The sequence below is a fragment of the Osmerus mordax genome, chromosome 21, assembly GCF_038355195.1.
Source record: "Osmerus mordax isolate fOsmMor3 chromosome 21, fOsmMor3.pri, whole genome shotgun sequence".
In the NCBI taxonomy this organism is placed as follows: Eukaryota; Metazoa; Chordata; class Actinopteri; order Osmeriformes; family Osmeridae; genus Osmerus; species Osmerus mordax.
Window position 1 is genome coordinate 1,968,969 of NC_090070.1, and position 18,264 is coordinate 1,987,232.

Consider the following 18,264-nt stretch of genomic DNA (forward strand, 5'->3'; position numbering starts at 1 on the left):
AACAAAGTATTGAGCAAAGGCTGTGAATACTTTTATTTTCGTTCTTAATTTTTGCAAATCTATACAAAATATTAAACAAACTTTTTTCAAATTGTCATTATGGGGTATTGTGTGTGTAAAAAAAAAAAATGTCATCAATTTTGGAATAAGGCTGTAACATAAAATGTGTAAAGCGCGTGAATACTTTCCGGATGCACTATATCCTTGTCTTAGTTCGGACTATTCTTTGCAAACAAGTTATTTTGTAATGTTTTGGGGTAAATTCTGGCATTTTTGTCCCCTTGTGCTTAAAAACATTTGAAGAAATTTGTGACGTTGAGCGGCCCTTTTGGGGTTCCATTCGTTATCACATAGATAAGTTGTACACGACAAGGGGCCACGTCATGTATCACTTTCGCGCTTAAAGAAGTCCCAATAGATCCAATGAAAAATACCCCTCCCACAACATTTAACCATAATTTATATACCTTTTTTTGTGATAAATGAAAAGGGGGGCTAAGACTGAAATTGGGATGTGTAGTTACTTTTTAAATAGGTGCTTTGTCATCCTCTACCATTGTGAGAAACAAAAAAGGCCTTTTGGGAGATATTGTTTTATTTTGGTCACTGCCTCACTGCACTTAAAACAAGTAGGTGAAGTAAAGAAAGAATGACTGTATCTATTAATATAAAAATGTTACTAACAATAATTATGAGAATGAAAACAAAAAGTATTCAGAGAAGGCCCTGGAATCTTCAGATGAAAAATGTATGATGTGATTCATTCTGTAAAAAAATAAAATAATTGTTTTCACTCCATGCACCGCGCATTTGAATGATTTTGTGTCGGGAAAAAATGCAACCAATCAGATATTTTTCTACTTAGTCTCTGGGGAGAATATCTTCCATCCAGGGTGTTCTATTTCCTCAATAGAATACCCTGATCGTTAAATGGAATGAGAGCGTACGTTTGGAATGACAATTTGGTAAATCAGTATATAGATAAATAGCGAATGGGTGTATTCTTTCAGATTTCCCAAGGCCAGGGTATTCTAGAGGACCTGTTCAAGTCAGGAGACCTAGTTCCTACAACTTACAGTTGTTTCTTTCCACACACATGTTGAATAATTGTTGTTCATAAAGTGACTGCCTCCGTTATGTCCAATAGTGTTTGTGTGTGTGCGTTACTAGAAAAACACATTTTTTGAAGATGGAGCAGTAGAATTATGTGCTGGATATGGCCCAGTCCTGAAAGGCACGATTCACCACTCGTTCACTCCTGACCAGTGACAGTGAGAGAGTTTTCCAGAAGTCAATGTCAGAGTTCAGTGTGGAGATATTCTGGTTTAAGTACACTGGCCTTAATTTGCTTTTATCCCAATTGATTTGAAACCCTGACAAGGTGCCAAAGTGGTCAAACAGCTCCATAATCGAGAGTAGGATTCCTGTGATTTAGACACGTAGAGCAAAACATCATCTGCATATAATGATAACTGGTGCTTTTTCCCTTCGATGAAGGCAGGTGATATTCCTGGATGTTGTCGTATACTTGCTGCTAGCAGTTCAGGAAAACAAAAAAAGCAAGAGAGGGTCCCCCTTTCTGGTGCCACAGTATAGCAGGAACTGGGGGAGAAATCCTGGCTTGTAATTACACTTGCTGTGGGATTAGCATACAAAATCTGTATCCAGTCGATGAATACCTTCCCAAAGCCAAATGCCTCTAGGGTCTCATACATACAGTATATGGCCACTTTATCTGGTCAAAGGCCTTCTGAGTGTCCATTGAGTCCACTACATCTCTGTATTGTCTTTCGCATATAGTATATTAAATAAGTGCAGAAGGTTGAAATATGTATGTCTATTGGGAATAAAGCCTGATTGGGATGAATAATCGTCTGAATGCAAAGTTTCAAACGGTTGTGTCAACTTTGTTTCAATAGGGAGCCGCACTGCTGACAACATTGAATCAGCTTATTTTAAAGGCTTTTGTTTATAGATGAAATGCTAGCTAGCTAAAAACAGTGTAAAACAGTAAGCAACAATATAAAAAGACAAGTGTTTACTTGATTTCAGTAGCCTATAGCTAAAATGTTAACTCACCACTAACTAACAACTCACTACTGTTTAGCCTGACATTGCTTTAGGCATCATCTATCTAATGCAATATCTTAATCACCGGCTGCATACTGCATGGGGGTCTGTAACTTAATGATTCGGGCCTGCTCCTCGGTCGGTTTCTTGAGGCATGGATATAGCGAGCAGTTGTCGGTGTCTTATGTCAATGTGATACAGAAAATGCAAGACTATTTTACAGCAATGCCTATCATAGGAAAGATACAAATGTTAATGTAAACATAGCCAGACATCCCAACCTGCAGAGATTCAATTACGGGAGGTGGCTTCTCAAAGGTGTTCACACCAGACTCGCATTTCTCCGCGCCGGTCACCAAGCCTTTCAGCTACTCTGAGCTTTCCTTTACACTGACATGGTACATAAACATGGCATTGGCTATATCCCAGCATTGATCCTTATCTACGACACATCCCCCCCAATATTCATATCTGGTCAAAATGTCCCCCCCAATATATTGATATAAAATATAAATGTGCTACGCTACGACAGGCAACCACACACGCTGTCCGAAATTACCATAAAAAATGTAATTCGCCCCCCCCCAATGTTGACTCCATGGCTACGGCCTTGTTGTATGTTCATATTAAGCTAATGTGGTCTTTATTTTCTCGTTATAGGCCCACTGTGGTTAGTTTTCACGGTGGATTTGGAAAATAAGCTTCAAATAAACCTGTAGCAAGAAAGCCACATGTCTGCTAGTGCTTTGAGGGAATTATAATACACTTGTGATTTACTAAAAATAAAAATAACCTTTTCAGATTTTTTGGGTGCGGCGTTTAATCGAGGGCGGCGTTTTGTACACAATTTTCATTTTTGGTGCGGCGTTTGTTCGAGGGCGGCGTTTATTCGAAGGCGGCGTTTAATCGAAGAAATACGGTAATATGGTGTATTTTATCATCCTGCAGACGATTTCGCAAGCGTCTTGCGAAATAATTCGACCAGCTGCCGAAATGATCGCTCCAGATCACAGGCAATTGCAGGCAAAGCCAGTGTGGTTGGTCCCATTTGATAACATGGGCGTCAAAAGAAAAAAGGCGGCGCTTCCAGGTGCTTCGCAGCAGATCGCAGCCAGTGTGTCCCAGGCGTTACCCCCAACCAGGGGCGTACGCAGAATAATATTTTTGGGTAGGCCTAGAAAAATATGGATAGGCATCTTTTCAGTTTTTTTACTTATTTACTTTGCGATGTGCACCCGGTGCATAATATTTCGGAGATATTTTCGTTTTTGGGTAGGCCTTAGATCAAATTGGGTAGTCCTGTGCCTACCCAGGCCTACCCGTGGCGACGCCTCTGCCCCCAACACTAGTAATGACTTATGAAATAAATGTCTAGATGTAGATGGGGGTACAGTTTAACAGAGAACAAATATAATACATTTTGATAAACATGACATAAGCAATTGGAAACAGCAAACAATTGTTGGCTACATAATCATTTGCATGAATGTATCAGAGTCTTGGCAATTTGTTTAAAAGAATGAGACATTTTTTTTATGATGTGCATAAGTAGATGATGTGGAGGTTGAACAAGTACTTTTTCAATTCAATCATTCAAGTCATTTGTGATTTGAGAAATGTAAAGTTGAAAAGTACCAAATCCACTGAGAATAGGGAGTCAGGTGGCTGAGCGGTTAGGGAAGCGGGCTAGTAATCTGAAGGTTGCCAGTTCGATTCCTGGCCGTGCCAAATGACGTTGTGTCCTTGGGCAAGGCACTTCACCCTACTTACCTCGGGGAGAATGTCCCTGTACTTACTGTAAGTCGCTCTGGATAAGAGCGTCTGCTAAATGACGTAATGTAAATGAATAACTATTATCACCAGCTGCATCATGGGCACTGCACTATCTATAATTCCAGGAATCTGTGTGTGTGTCACCTACTTTATCACAGGCAGTGTGCATTATCAATCTATAGTTCCAGGACTCTGTGTTTGTCTCACCGACTGCATCAAAGGCACTGTGCACTAGTGCATATAAATTCCGTTCCAACAGTAGGGATTTAGCAAAGCAGCCAACAGTTCCAGCAGTCAGAAAATCTGTTATATTGTAGGCTTAGTCAAGTAGATGTAAACAATATTGTAGGCTTAGTCAAGTAGATGTAAACAATGACATGTTTGAAATATACATTTAGAAACTAACTGATATGATATACTGTAGAGTGATATTCATGGGACTTGTACAGGATATTTAAGGAAGTACAAACCCACCAAGTGTGGGAAACACACCAGTAGTGGAAGGAAACAACATCAAGGATGAATGCCAGTTTTATTGATCAAGGAACTGAAAAAAATGTCACATACAACCTTTGGACAGAAGTCCAAATAAATTGTATTCACAGCCTAACAAATCCACAGCATTAAATTTACCTACAAGGATTTCCTACTGTAAGTCGTCTCAGTATTAGACACCATCATAAAAAAGTGTGATCAAATGCTATACTCATAAGCTCTCCCAATAGTCATGAGTTATAGAAACTGTACATGTGCACTCTATAACATAACACTTTGCGTAACTAAATGCATTTGATAGCTATTTACAAAAAATGTTTCAAACTCACATCATCTCAGAGCAAATCAAGCCCAGTTATTTCAGCCAAGCAGTTTAGTTTCTTTTAGATCACATTCATCTTTTCATAATTTAAATACAATGCTACAATGTTTAGTTTCTCAAACAAAGAAAATAATAAATGTTGGTGGCTAATGTATTAAAAATCCAACTTTGTTACAACAGCATTGTCACGGATATTAACATATCTTTAATATCTTTAATTTTCGGTATCAAATACTTCAAACTGTGAACAGGTTAAGTGTATATCAACACAGTTCCTTTTACAATTTACAAAAATAGCTCACAACCTTTCCACCGCAGAGTATGAGTATCTTATTTTCCCTTGAGAGAGAGAGAGAGAGTATGTTTGCAAGCGTCTGTACCCAGAGTTCTTGGAAAGGTGACAGAAACATTTACGTAATTGATGGAGTGAGTGTACATACAATCTTGACAGGAGGTTGTGGACCCTCTTTTGAAAGGGAAATGCAAGTTACAAAAAAGAAGAAAAAAACATAGTTGACACATTGATGCTACAGTGTCTCATGCATGTAGCATTGGTATTCAGAGAGAGAAAACAAACATTTCATTGGTAAATGTTAAGATTTCTCAACCGAGTAACACATTTCTTAGTCAGACAAGAACATTTACAATCGAGACGATTGTATATTTTCCTGTTCAACCACATCTTTACAATGTTCCTGATGGCTACAGCTTTCATAGTTCATTGTAGCTTTGTGTCAAATATGAAAATGCTCCAGTTCAAGAGTAAGAGTAATATAACAAAAAGCTGATGTAAACATTTTGTTTGGAAAAAAAAACACCTGAGACTATACAACATTACAACAAGTCACACTGCACATAAATAGTAGATTTAGTCTTTGCTAAATGTAGAACTTTGTAGCTATTGAAACTTGCTAGAATGGCATATGGCATTATTACACCTATCAAAGGCATATGATTGACCAACATGTGGGCTGTCCAATTCACTTTCTGCTATTTCCAGGTGCTCCAATACTTTTATTTGTGTTGAACTGAAATAGTTTCATAGGCAAATCTTACAGAGGAAGCCCAGATGTCACTTATTAGAAGATGAAGTATTCAGGTATGCAACCTCATTACCTGCACTTTACCATCAAACAGTAGAAACTCAGGGCAGGGGCCATAGCGTCAAATGAAACCAGGTGCCATAGTTCTATCCTAGAAATTGCAAAACAAATGTGGCGGATGTTGCAGCTCGCCCACAATGCTGCCTTCTCTCCTTGAACAGACACCCAGCAGATTGCACTTCACCAGCATCTCAGAGATGCAACGCAATGGTAATTCACATAGACATATGTGCATGAAAATGCACTATACACTAAATCCTCACAAAACACTAAAAGGAATTGGAAGCATAACTATTCATTGGTGCTGCATTTCACAACAAATATCCTCAATCAGAACAAGTCTTAAGAAGTAAAACTCTAAGGCTGCATTTACATGGATATTTAACCTCTTCATGATTTTTTCCCCGACAGTAGGAAACCAGATTGTTCATAGGGACTCGGGTTCCTCCAGAGATGCATAAAGCTTGACCTCAGTGTACCTCTGATTGGAGGGTTTTAAGGGTAGAAAGTACAACTATAGGCAAGACCAGTTTCTTGATGTCTCCCGCGCCCCTGCCTTCTTTCTAGTTTCCTTTTAAACTCTGTCTCCAGGCACCAGCTGATAAAGACTTTGTCAAACATAAAGTGGTTTACTAGAAGGGAATACATCTATGTTCTAGTTGCTTTGTAACTACAATGACAATGATTATCAAAACCAAATGCTAATAATGATTTAAGCTTTACAAGCATAACACTTTTTGGATATTTTATATCTTTATCGTAGTATTTTGTATTTATTTTTTGGTCTAAATATGCAGTATAATATTTCCTTCTCAACAGTGTAGAAGGAAATGTCGGAGACTCTTGATAGACAATCATGAACATTTTAGAATGTATACTTTTAGTTAACTGATCATTTCCATCCTTTATCTGTAAATTAATATGTATTACTCTACTTTTAGTGCACACAGAGAAGACAAAACACACAGAAACACCTTAAATGGACCTGACAACAAGGAGAAAGGTAAACCAATGGGTGAAAAAGCACAGCTTTTTCCATGACCCACAACAGAAGATGAACTATAGAATTATTGCTGAATGGCCTACCTCCGATATCAGCAGATATTAGTTTCTTACTATACAGCACAAACACAAAATGACTGTCCCATTTCTGGAGTACATTTTTTAAGGTAGTAGAGGTGAAATAAAGAAAAGAAAAAGAAAAAACTGAATAAAGTGTCTATTCTGCATCCAAAAAGTCACTGAGTCAGTGAGGAGCAACCCCATCAAAGCTAAATGATATGGAGAGGAACAGGAGCTGGTGTCTAAACTGTCAATAACTGGATCTGTCCAGATCCCCTGTCTCGCATGTCTAATGTCACCTAAAGATTATTAATAGCCATATCATAGGATGGTATCACTGTGAACATTGTAAATCCATAATTTTTTTATGATCTATCTGCTGTAAATGTCAGGACATTTGTCCATGGACATGAGCTTCAAAAATGGGAGGGATAGAAATTGATTTTGTCAAGTCAATAAATCATCAAGTAATGGTGAGAATGGGAGATTTTTGTGTTCAAATAAATGTCAGATTGGGATTTAGGGTTCTAATAATTTTTTGCTCTATATTTAAGCATGATTAAATGTCTTCCCTTTGAATCCTGGCAAATCAATGGATTTGCCAGGATTCAATCTAAATTGAATCTAGGGTGACAGAGGGAAAAGGGCATAAAAGAAGAACAGATCAGGCACAATGTTGATGAACCTTACTCCTTCTTTCAAAATAAAGCATTTTAGATATAATACATATAAAATGTATTTATGACGGTCACTATAACAGTGCTGATGAAGAAAAGTGAAAAAAATGTTTAATTCCATCAGACTTCCAAGGTTTCAACGATAACTGATGACGAGCATTATCTTTGTGATTTGACATTGGTGGTTGTGGACCCTCTCTGGAAATCTCCCTCGATGCCACCTCCATCCTCTCTCTTTTCTCCTCCGCTGGTGGTGTTAGTGGTGCACTTCATTGGCAATTAGGCTGTCCTCCCCTGATTGGAAATCGGCCTCATTGAGGCTATTCCCTGCATTTATCATTTCCTCATCCTGCGAAGACCCTCTGTCTTCCTCCCCACTGCCTGCCCCAGCCTCATCAGAGTTTGGGTCTTGAAGGACTTGTGCAATGTACATCTGCTGCTGCTGCAAAAAAAGAAGAACATTCACTTTATTCACCTTATAAAGAATACTGTCTCTCACAAAGTATAATATTACAACTGTAAAGCACATTTGACTGAGGGGCACACATGTAAACTTATAGTGAGAAGGGTTGTATTGGCAGAGACCTGAATGAACAAACCCCTTTGTCACTGGTCACTCTGACATTTGTTTGGGACAGTCGTTCATTTGCACCAAAGGGACTGTAATGTTAAATGACATTCACACCTTCTAACTACGAATGGAACGGTACACTGAAGTCACGGTTCGGTTCATACCACGGTTCAGACATCACGGTTCGGTACAATGGAGGGAAAAGCAAAACAAACCAGGTTCCTCTATGAGTGAATACGGGCGCATTGAAGATGACATGTAAATTCCGATTGCTTCAGTGATTTTTTTGGCCCTATTTGTATGTGTATCTAAAGGCTGGTTAAGCACTGTAGGGAGGAGAAGATGAACAGTTTATTTTGTCTCGTTCCAGTGATTGGCACACCTGGGTGATGGCGTCGGATATTTTTAGTCATTTAGCACACGCTCTTATCCAGATGCGTTATATACGTTACCATGTTAGATGTATTTCCACTCACATACCCCACAACTGCTGAACAATGCCGACACACAGTGCTGGTCTTATCCACCATTCCCTCGCCTGTACTACTGTAACTGAAGGGGAAACCAAAGTTTTCCCAAACTTGCGATCTTAAAGAGGCCGGCGGGTCCTCTATCTCTTGTGGGTGGCCACCACTCGCCATACTCGTCATTACGGTACGTGTCCACTGCAGCGACGCGAGCGACGCGACAACATGCTTTCCATTCATTTTCAATGGAGCCAGGCGAATCGCTTACATAGCAACCATGGTAAACATTTCTAGCCTTCAGCTTGATGTACCCCCTTAACCAGCCCTTAACCCTGCCGTCCTCCAGAACTACAGACCAGTATCACTGCCACCCTTCTTTTCAAAAACAATTGAACGTGCTGTATCTGTCCAACTATCAAACTTTCTCTCTCAGAACAACCTAATATACCCCAGCCAATCAGGCTTCAAGACTGGCCACTCCACAAAAACTTCCCTCTTGTCAGTCACTACTGCCCTCCAGTCTGCCAAAGCTGCTTTAAGGTCATCCGTCATCATTCTGCTGGACCTATCTGCAGCATTTGACATGGTCAAACATCAGATCCTGCTCGCTAGACTTTCTGAGATGGGCATCTCTGGCACTGCACTTCAGTGGATCTCATCCTACCTGTCTGGAAGATCCTACCAGGTCTCCTGGGGAGGCACAGTGTCAGGACCCTGCCACCTCTCCACTGGTGTCCCACAGGGCTCTGTCCTTGGACCCCTCCTCGTCTCGCTGTACACCACCTTACTTGGACCAATCATCACCTCCCATGGCTTCTTCTACCACTGCTACACTGACGACACGCAGCTATACCTGTCGTTCCCCCCCGACTGATCCATGGGATCTCAGCTAGAATCGAGGCCTGCCTCACAGACGTCTCCGCCTGGATGACCAAGCACCACCTCCAGCTGAACCTCGCCAAAACAGAACTTCTCATCATACCGGCCAAACCCTCCATCTCCCACGATCTCTCGATCACCCTGGGATCTGCGACGGTGACCCCTTCCTCCTCTGCCAGGAACCTTGGGGTTACCAAGCTCTCCCTCACGGCCCACATTGCTGCAGTTTCCCGGTCGTGTAGATTCACCCTCTACAACATCCGGAAGATCAGGAGATACCTGCTGAGCATTCCACCCAGCTGCTAGTCCAAGCACTTGTCCTCTCCAAGTTGGGACTACTGCAACTCGCTTCTCGCCGGTCTCCCAGCATGCGCAACCCGCCCTCTCCAGAGGATTCAGAACGCAGCAGCCCGTCTGGTCTTCAACCTACCCAGACGCTACCGTGTTACCCCACTCCTCATCTCCCTCCACTGGCTACCCATCACGGCCCGCATCAGATTCAAGACCCTGGTACTGACCTTCCGAGCGGTGAACTGGACTGCACCCGACTACATCCAGTCTCTCCTCCAGCCTTACACTCCCACCCGCCACCTTCGGTCTTCTTCTGACAACCGTCTGGTGGTCCCACCTCTCAAGAGCGCCCACTCCCAACCCAAGCTCTTCTCCTGTCTGGCCCCCCAATGGTGGAATCATCTCCCCACCTCCATCAGAGACACTGACAGTCTCCACACCTTCAAGAAAAGGCTAAAGACACATTTGTTCCGGGAGTACAACGGTACTTAACAAAGATTTGTTGGTTCAGATGTTAGTTTATTTCCTTCAGGAACACATTTATTGAGTGGCTTGTTGCACTTGTTGGTTAGTTGTAACAGATTTAACTACTTGTACTCGCTTTGATTTATTTTATTGTTGCTTGCTTTCCTACAGGTTCACTCTTGCACTTTTGAGGTTCATGTTGTTTGATTGTAATTTGTTTAACTACATGCTCTTATGTTTCTTTCCATTAGCATTTATTTGCTTTTCACAATGTATGTTTTGGCTACCCGCAATGTTTTTGGGGCTATCTCGTTGTTTATGATCATTGACTATGCACTTTTGTAAAGCTCTCTCTTGGAAGTCGCTTTGGATAAAAGCGTCTGCTAAATTACTAAATGTAAATGTACTTCATAATAATAATAATTTCCATGCGGAATCTAGGTACCTGCATCAGATTAGAACATATATGACTGGCCAAACTATGATTGAAAAAAAACATAGGACCGGCATGCAGCCAATATTTTTGTTTAACTGATGTCAGCTTTCCAACTCCTGTATTTGATCCATTCTTTACTATCTCCAAACCTTTGAGTACAACACATACCAACGTAAGTAATTACCATCTTACCTGAGACTTGTTTGTGGGAGAAGAGCATTGTGGGCGTCCATTTTCAACCCCATCAACATCTGTCTCCTTGGTGTCAATCTGACAGGAACAAAAAGCGGGACAAAGGAAATTAGTAGATTAAAGGATTGTCTTCACTGTCCAACAGAGGCTACTTCCACTACCTGAATTGAAGGAACGAAAAACATTGGAGTGTGTCGGTTGGCCGTACCTTGAGCACGGTGACCCGTACCTTGTAGTTGTGAGCGCTGAGGTACTTGAAATGTCCGAAGCACACGTGTGACAGGCACACCACTATGGTGATGATGAGAACTACCAGGGTGAACATAGATGTTGGCGTGACAAAACCTATTGCCAAAACATTACAAAAATCTTTTACTATGGGAAATCAAGTTATCCTCACACCAAATACAAACTAGCTTCGCATACTGTTAAACTGTGTGAAAACCTATTTATCAACATTTTGTGTTGTCTAATGATTTTTTATATTACTCTCTGAAATGACGTGTAAATGTTATGTTATGGGGGAGCAGAGGGTCCTAAGAGCAGAAGTTCACAGTTCTAACTGTATTTCAAGTTAGTGCCAAGCAGGGGTGGATGTAGACATTTTCACCTGGGTTGGCAATGGGGTAGCATAATTTATTTAAACTACAATATAATAATTTATGGTGGCACTGTGTCACACCATCCCTCTACGCCTCGATAAATTATTATTAGTGCTGTCAAACGATTTAAATATTTAATCGCGATTAATTGCATTAATGGCATAGTTAACTAATTGCACATTTTTATCTATTCTAAAATGTCCCTTGATTTCTTTGTCCCATTATTTTTTGAACATAGAAAAGTGGATCGGCTTGCTTAGTGCAAAAGTTTTTGTTTGCACTCGCCTGGCTTTGACGAGGGGGCGGAGAATTTGCATCAGCTGTGTCCTTTGCCATCAAGTGGTATTTCAGACTGGACGTGCTGCGATGATAGCTCAGTTCACAACGACAAAACACACAGATCACTTTGGTCTTGTCAATGGAACCATTTAGCAACTTTTTAAAAGTAAACTTTCCATTCAGAATCTTATTGGCATCCATTTCGGCGTCTCGCGCTTGCCATCCACTCAAAACGTAACGTTAGCCGACTACCAGAGAATGTTTCCTTAAACAGGCTCTGCTACTACTCTTAAGCCGGCTCGCAAGCCCAAACAAGTGTGTGCGGTGTGCCTGTTGTTTTGTTTTCGGTCTAGCTAGATCCGGTGTGGTGTTGTAGTTTTTCTAACGTCGCTAGTTGTTGCAACAGCATGTGAAAAAACTACAAATTTGCTAAAAAGGCCAAAAAGAAAGTTAATCTCGCGATAAAAAATTTGAGGCTGTTAAAATGGGTTTGCGTTAACGCAGTTAATAACGCGTTTAACTGACAGCACTAATTATTGTAGTTTAAATAATGCCAATTATAAACATATTCTACGGTGGCCCACGGGTGCACACCATAGCAACATTAGCGAAGTAAACAAAAGTTGAAAACACAACAACATTAACACACAACACAACGACATTAACAAAAACGAAACATTTATAAAAACGCTACATTTCAAAAAACAATCTACTACTTACAACACAACAGCATTAGCCGAGAACACCGCAGCATTAGCCGAGAACACCGCAGCACCATTAGCACAAAACCCAACAACATTTGCAGAAACGCTGCAAGTTCACACCAAATCGTTCTCCAGACCACTAGGGGCAGTGCAAAGTGGAATTAGTTGGGTTCTCACCAGGGTTGCCAGGTCTGTGTGACAAAACCAGCCCAAAAACCAGCCCCAATATCAGAACTCAAAATATGCCCCTGCCAAACCATATACACTGCTTTTAAAGGTGACATGACATGAAAACTTCACTTAAAAGGTTATTTAACATTAATATGAGTTCCCCTAGCCTGCCTTTGGTCCCCCAGTGGCTAGAATTTTCGATCGGTGTAAACCAAGCCCTGGGTGTTCTTCTCCGCCTTTCAGAAAATGAAAGCTCAATTGCTCTGTTTGAAAATCTCCTCTTTGTTACGTCACAAGGAGGAAACTTACCTCCCCTCTCTCTGCTTTACCCGCCCAGAGAATCTGGCCCGCCAATAAGAAACTGATCTACGACCGTGCAAGTGTTTTTATCCTCGAGAGACATCATGGCTTACAAACGAACGAAGCATTACATTTGCTCAGTCTGGATGTACAAAGGAAAACAAAAATATTTTTACAGTTCCTTCATCCGAGCCTCTGAAGACCCAGTGTCTTAATTTTATTTTCTCTGGAATTTGTTTTGTATGTCTGCGCTAAACACTTCAGCCACGACTGTTTCCTCAACTTGAGCTAATACAAAACTGGCCTTGCTGAAATTAAATTCTGGATCAGTACTAACTCTCCTTCGTCCAGCTACTAACCTCGGACAAGTAAGTTAACTAACGCTATATCATTTTGTAGCTTTACTGTATATGGTTACCTAGCTTGCTACCCTTAGAATGTGGCTGTAACATTAGCTATGCAGCTAACAGCTGAGTGACTGTCGCTAATGTAAAGGTAGATACTTTCTCATAATTGCTCATTCACACTTGCTCATAATTGCTCATTCACACACATCAAGTATGTGTGTGAATACACATGCTGTAACGTGAGTGTTGTACACTTCTTTGTTATTTGGATAACCGTTCTGCTGTTGGTGTTATGGTGCGCGCGATATCCGCCTTTCCCCTCATTGAAATGACTGAGTGTGTACCTCTGCAAACCAGGGTTATCAGATGAGAATGGGCAAATTCGAGGCATCTTACAGCAACGGGGCTACAGCCATTGCGATACATCCATTGTAAACATTAGCGCATGGTGCCGCCCCTCCGCTCCTCATTAGCATTTAAAGCTACAGACGCCAAAACAGCGCGTTCTGAGGAAAGCTCCTTGTGGGACTGCTAGTAGTGGCTGTAATTCTGCACCAAGGCTGAATTTCGGGAAAGAGACTTCTGATACAGTACTAGGGGACCACTAAGGCCTATATAAAAGCATCCAAAAACAGCATGTCATGTCACCTTTAAAGTCCAACAGCATTGCTATCATTGCCAAATGTATTGTAATATCTACAAAGTAACACCAAATGTTTAGTATGCCAGCATTAAAAGCAGTTTTCAGGAGGTTTTCTCCGGAGACTGAGAGCATTAGGCACGTGTGCACACGCACAGTGCGTGTGTGTATGTGGGCTTGTCCCATGTGTCAATGTGTGTACGTGCTGATCTGGAGTCAGTTTGGTAGGATTTGGGTATAAATAAATTATTTCATTTAAAATATGGATTTTTATTTAAAGATATTCATGTATTTTACATGCAAAATAGGTCTACCCGAACCAGCGGACAAAAAATTCAACCCGCGGCAACACTTCAAAAGTAGCCCAATTCCGCGGGAAAACCGCAGACCTGGCAACTATGGGTAAAACACCAAAAACACCCCACTTTGCATCCACTGCCCCTAGTGGTCTGGAGAACGATTTGGTGTGAACTTGAAATGCAGCGTTTCTGCAAATGTTGTTGTGTTTTGTGCTAATGGCGCTGCGGTTTTCTCGGCTAATGCTGCAGTGTTCTCGGCTAATGCTGTTGTTTTCTCGGCGGATGTTGGTGGTGTGAACCAATGCTGTTGTGTTGTAAGTAGTAGATTGTTTTTTGAAATGTTGCGTTTTTATAAATGTTTAGTTTTTGTTAATGTCGTTGTGTTGTGTGTTAATGTTGTTGTGTTTTCAACTTTTGTTTGCTTCGCTAATGTTGCTGTGGTGTGCACCCGTGGGCCACCGTAATATTCCTACATTGAATGAAATGTACTATAATGTACACAATTATATATTTTAGCATGGGAGAATGATGTGGCAAGTCTTTTTTGCTGGGAAGGTTGATGCCACCCCTTGGATCTGCCAGTGGTACCAAGGGATGGTCTGGATTTTAACCTTTGGGACTTTCCTCAGGAGAGTACAGTATGTTAACACATTTTTTTTTCATCTGTCCCCCCCCCCCCGCTAAAAAAAAGAACAAATCTCATATATGTTATGGATAATGAATACGTCATACAAGTCCATGTAAATCTTACTCCATTATTTCGTCCCAAAATGTCCATTTGGGCCACAAAGTAACCAAAACTTGAACTAATATAGCGATTATACATAAGAATTGTGTCCTTTCACATCAAGAAGCCCTTCCAACTGAACCCAAGACGCTGACCTGTGCGCACTGTAGAGAAGAAGAGCAACCAGAAGAGACAAAGGATCGGTGCAGCCACCACCTGGGTGACAGCCCCTGAGTGAATCTTCTTATCCAGTTTGGAGGGCAAGTAGGCGTAGTACATGTTGTATCTATCTACCAGGTGTTTGAGCAGCATGTACATCAGTCCTGGGAACAGAAGGACACTATTTAGTTCTATAACTGTTATAATAGACAAAAAATTAGCTCAAGATTAAGAATATATATGTAAGTATTGTTTTGGGGTTAAATATAAAAGTCCCAATAAAAAGAGGATTACGAGTAAAACTAGTTCAGTCAAGACACTCACGTGATTGATTTCACCATTTATTCATACACATGACAAATGGTTTAACATTGGCGGAATGGATGTACATGGGGAAGCGCTCCCTGCCTTCACTGCAGCATGCATGACATGAGGCAGGGAGCAACAAGTTAACCCTTGTGCTGCCTTCGGGTCACATGACCCAAAGGTTCATAACGAAACATCGTTGTGTTTACCCAATTTTACCCAATACAAAAACAAATACAAATAATTTTCTTTTAACCTTTGCAATGTGGGGGGTCTGAGACAGCCCAACGGTTAAAAGAAAATGCTTCACTTTGTTTTTTTATGCGGTAAAGTTGTCGCAATACGACGGTGGGTCACAATGACTGATGGGTCAGAATGACCCGAAGATAACACAAGGGTTAAATCCCCCACGGGGAGAACAGATAGACCACATGGGGGAGAAGGGGATGGTGGTGGGTGGCAGCAGCGCAGAACACAAAGGTAATCGAGGACGCGTGTGCGTGCATGTGTGCGACTTTATAGCGCCGCCTATCAAGCTAAGCCTATGGGCTGAGAACACGGCGATGGGTGATATGGCGCGTGCTGCCCGAGTTCCATGCCTGAACTAGCTCCGCCCATTAATATTCTATTCATAAATTAGGAATTAAGTAAGTAATTTGGATTTCAAATTAGGACTGACTCATGTGATAACCAATTCTGTACAGTAGACCCATGAGACAAAATCTAATAGGAGCATGAGAAAAAGTTGAGAGTTCTGTCTAAAATCAACTTCCTTGTAATATTTAGGAATGACAGAAGCCTTTGACATGCTGGCAACATATAATGTAATATAAAGAGATTACCTCTGGAAAATGCATGCAAATTTATCATAAATATAAATGATAGTTTTTAATGATATAGTGAAACAGCTTTCTGTAAATTATCCATCAAAATTGATTAAACTCACAACTTAAGTCACCATCCAAAATCACATTTGACCATACACCTCACAATTTAGCAGTGTCATTGCAATGCAGCGCTGTATAGTGAGACTTTCTATCCTGTCTTGAGGCCCTTTAATACTGGCCTTTCTCACTATTCGGGACACCTTTCCCTCCCTCTTTTTCTGCTGCAGTCCAGACCCCATGACCCAGCGATGAGTCACACAGTGCTGCCACACAGACACTAGGAGGAGGCATTCTCCTGAAATGCAGGAAAACCTGCCTTGGCAGCCAGACCACAAAACATGCCCCAAAAATACATAGAAATAAAATATATTTATTTAACCCATTTTACTGAAATTTACGTCTACGACAAACGTTTGCATTATTAACTGGTGTATTAGGGTTAGGCCTCTTGCAACAGTGCATTTAGACAAAACAGTAGATGGCCCTGGTGTGATAGGAGTGTTCCTTCCTATCCGCTCTCTCTTACTGCTATGGGGATAGGTGGGCTGACTCACCAAAGGGGACAATGATGGGGCAGGTGATGCTGTACGTCATCACTACAGTGAAGACGGACATCATCCAGGCATAGGCTGCACCAAACTGGAAATCGTACGCTTGATGCTGCAGTGACAGACAACATAAACTCTCAGGGTTATTAAGATTCCCCCAAAAACCAGACAGCATTAAAAAGTAAGAAAATTCAATAACGTTCAATAGAATTCCCAGCAGGAGTTTTCCTCTCAAGATTTTGTTTTTTGTGCTGTCTGTTGCTATAGTTGGAACTTTAAAGTATGTGGCAGATGTTATTAGGTTATCTGGAAATATATTTGAGATTGGCCCTGAGTTAAGGATTTAAAAACCATTAGAAGCTGGTATAAAGAATTGTCTATTTGGTTTGGTAAAATGGTCGTCTTGACAGTGTATCCCATGTTTTTGTTGAATGGACTGCATGTATAATATGTCCCCAAATCATATGAAATGTACAGCATATCTACTGTATGAGATGCTGCCAACTTCAGTCATCTGGTAATCAATGATCTACTAACATGCATGTTGAAACTAAGTTACACTGCATTGCTGGTTCTGTGTTTAATAATGCTCACCCTCTTCACGTTGCGCCTCTCAGCAGCAGAGCGGGCCAAACAGAGCCTGATCATATACATGAGCAAGCCGGGAATCCTCAGTAGATCCATAGCATTCCCAATGAATGCAGATGCAATGACATAGTTGACAAAGAAAGCTCCGTTGTCAGGGAGAAAAACACACCTGATAGGGAAATGGAAATCTAGTTAGATCAAAGATGGGTGATATAACTAATATGCCTTTGAAGAAACAATGGACAATCAAATTTAACTCTGGTGTTGCAGAAAGTTCTCTATGATTTATTTTAGCATAAAAAATACTCACTCAAATCTGACTTTAGCATCGGCAAGGAATTTCTTGTCAAATAGCCACCGAAAGAACACGTCTAAACTGTATTTTTAAAACAAGAACAAAAGTATGTTATTTTGCATGATAAGGTGCTTACACAAATTCACCAAAAAACAAACATGTACATGAATGTGCAGTATGTGATGGTTCAGTCATTTTCACCATCCTATTTTATTTGATAGATTTTACATTGTATAGTATTGTTTAGAAGCTAAGTTCCTCACACCACCAGTCTGTATCACTTTCTAATTTCATCCTGTGCTGTGCTGTAGTGTCAGTGTACAGTCTCAATTGCAACTGGCAATTGGCTGTCAGTTCAATCTCAATCTCGTATTGATTTTACAATTATTATGTTAACCTATAAAGCAGTACATGGGCTGGCTCTAATCTACATTTGTGATTTGTTAACACTTTATACTTCCTCCCGCTCTCTTCATTCTGCCGGTTCTATTTCAGCCTCTTTGAAAATTGAAAACCATGGGTGGTAGGGTCTTTTCTTGCATTGCTCATAAGCTGTGGAACTCCATTAGGAATGCTCCTTTGTTTGATTGCTTTAAGAAACCGCTTACC

The 18,264-nt window shown here is 40.8% G+C and overlaps 1 protein-coding gene across 1 annotated transcript in view; it reads right to left on the reverse strand.

Moving 5' to 3' along the window:
* Nucleotides 1-5,569: 5,569 nt before the first annotated feature.
* Nucleotides 5,570-18,264, reverse strand: part of LOC136965036 (CSC1-like protein 2) — a 76,828-nt gene continuing 64,133 nt past the window's right edge. The window contains exons 18-24 of the mRNA XM_067259019.1: nt 17,671-17,736; nt 17,367-17,529; nt 16,779-16,884; nt 15,028-15,195; nt 11,012-11,148; nt 10,804-10,881; nt 5,570-7,944 (exon numbers count right to left, since the gene is read on the reverse strand). Of these exons, the coding sequence (XP_067115120.1) occupies nt 7,759-7,944; nt 10,804-10,881; nt 11,012-11,148; nt 15,028-15,195; nt 16,779-16,884; nt 17,367-17,529; nt 17,671-17,736 (904 nt within the window). The 3' untranslated portion in view covers nt 5,570-7,758. The remainder of the gene's footprint in view (nt 7,945-10,803; nt 10,882-11,011; nt 11,149-15,027; nt 15,196-16,778; nt 16,885-17,366; nt 17,530-17,670; nt 17,737-18,264) is intronic.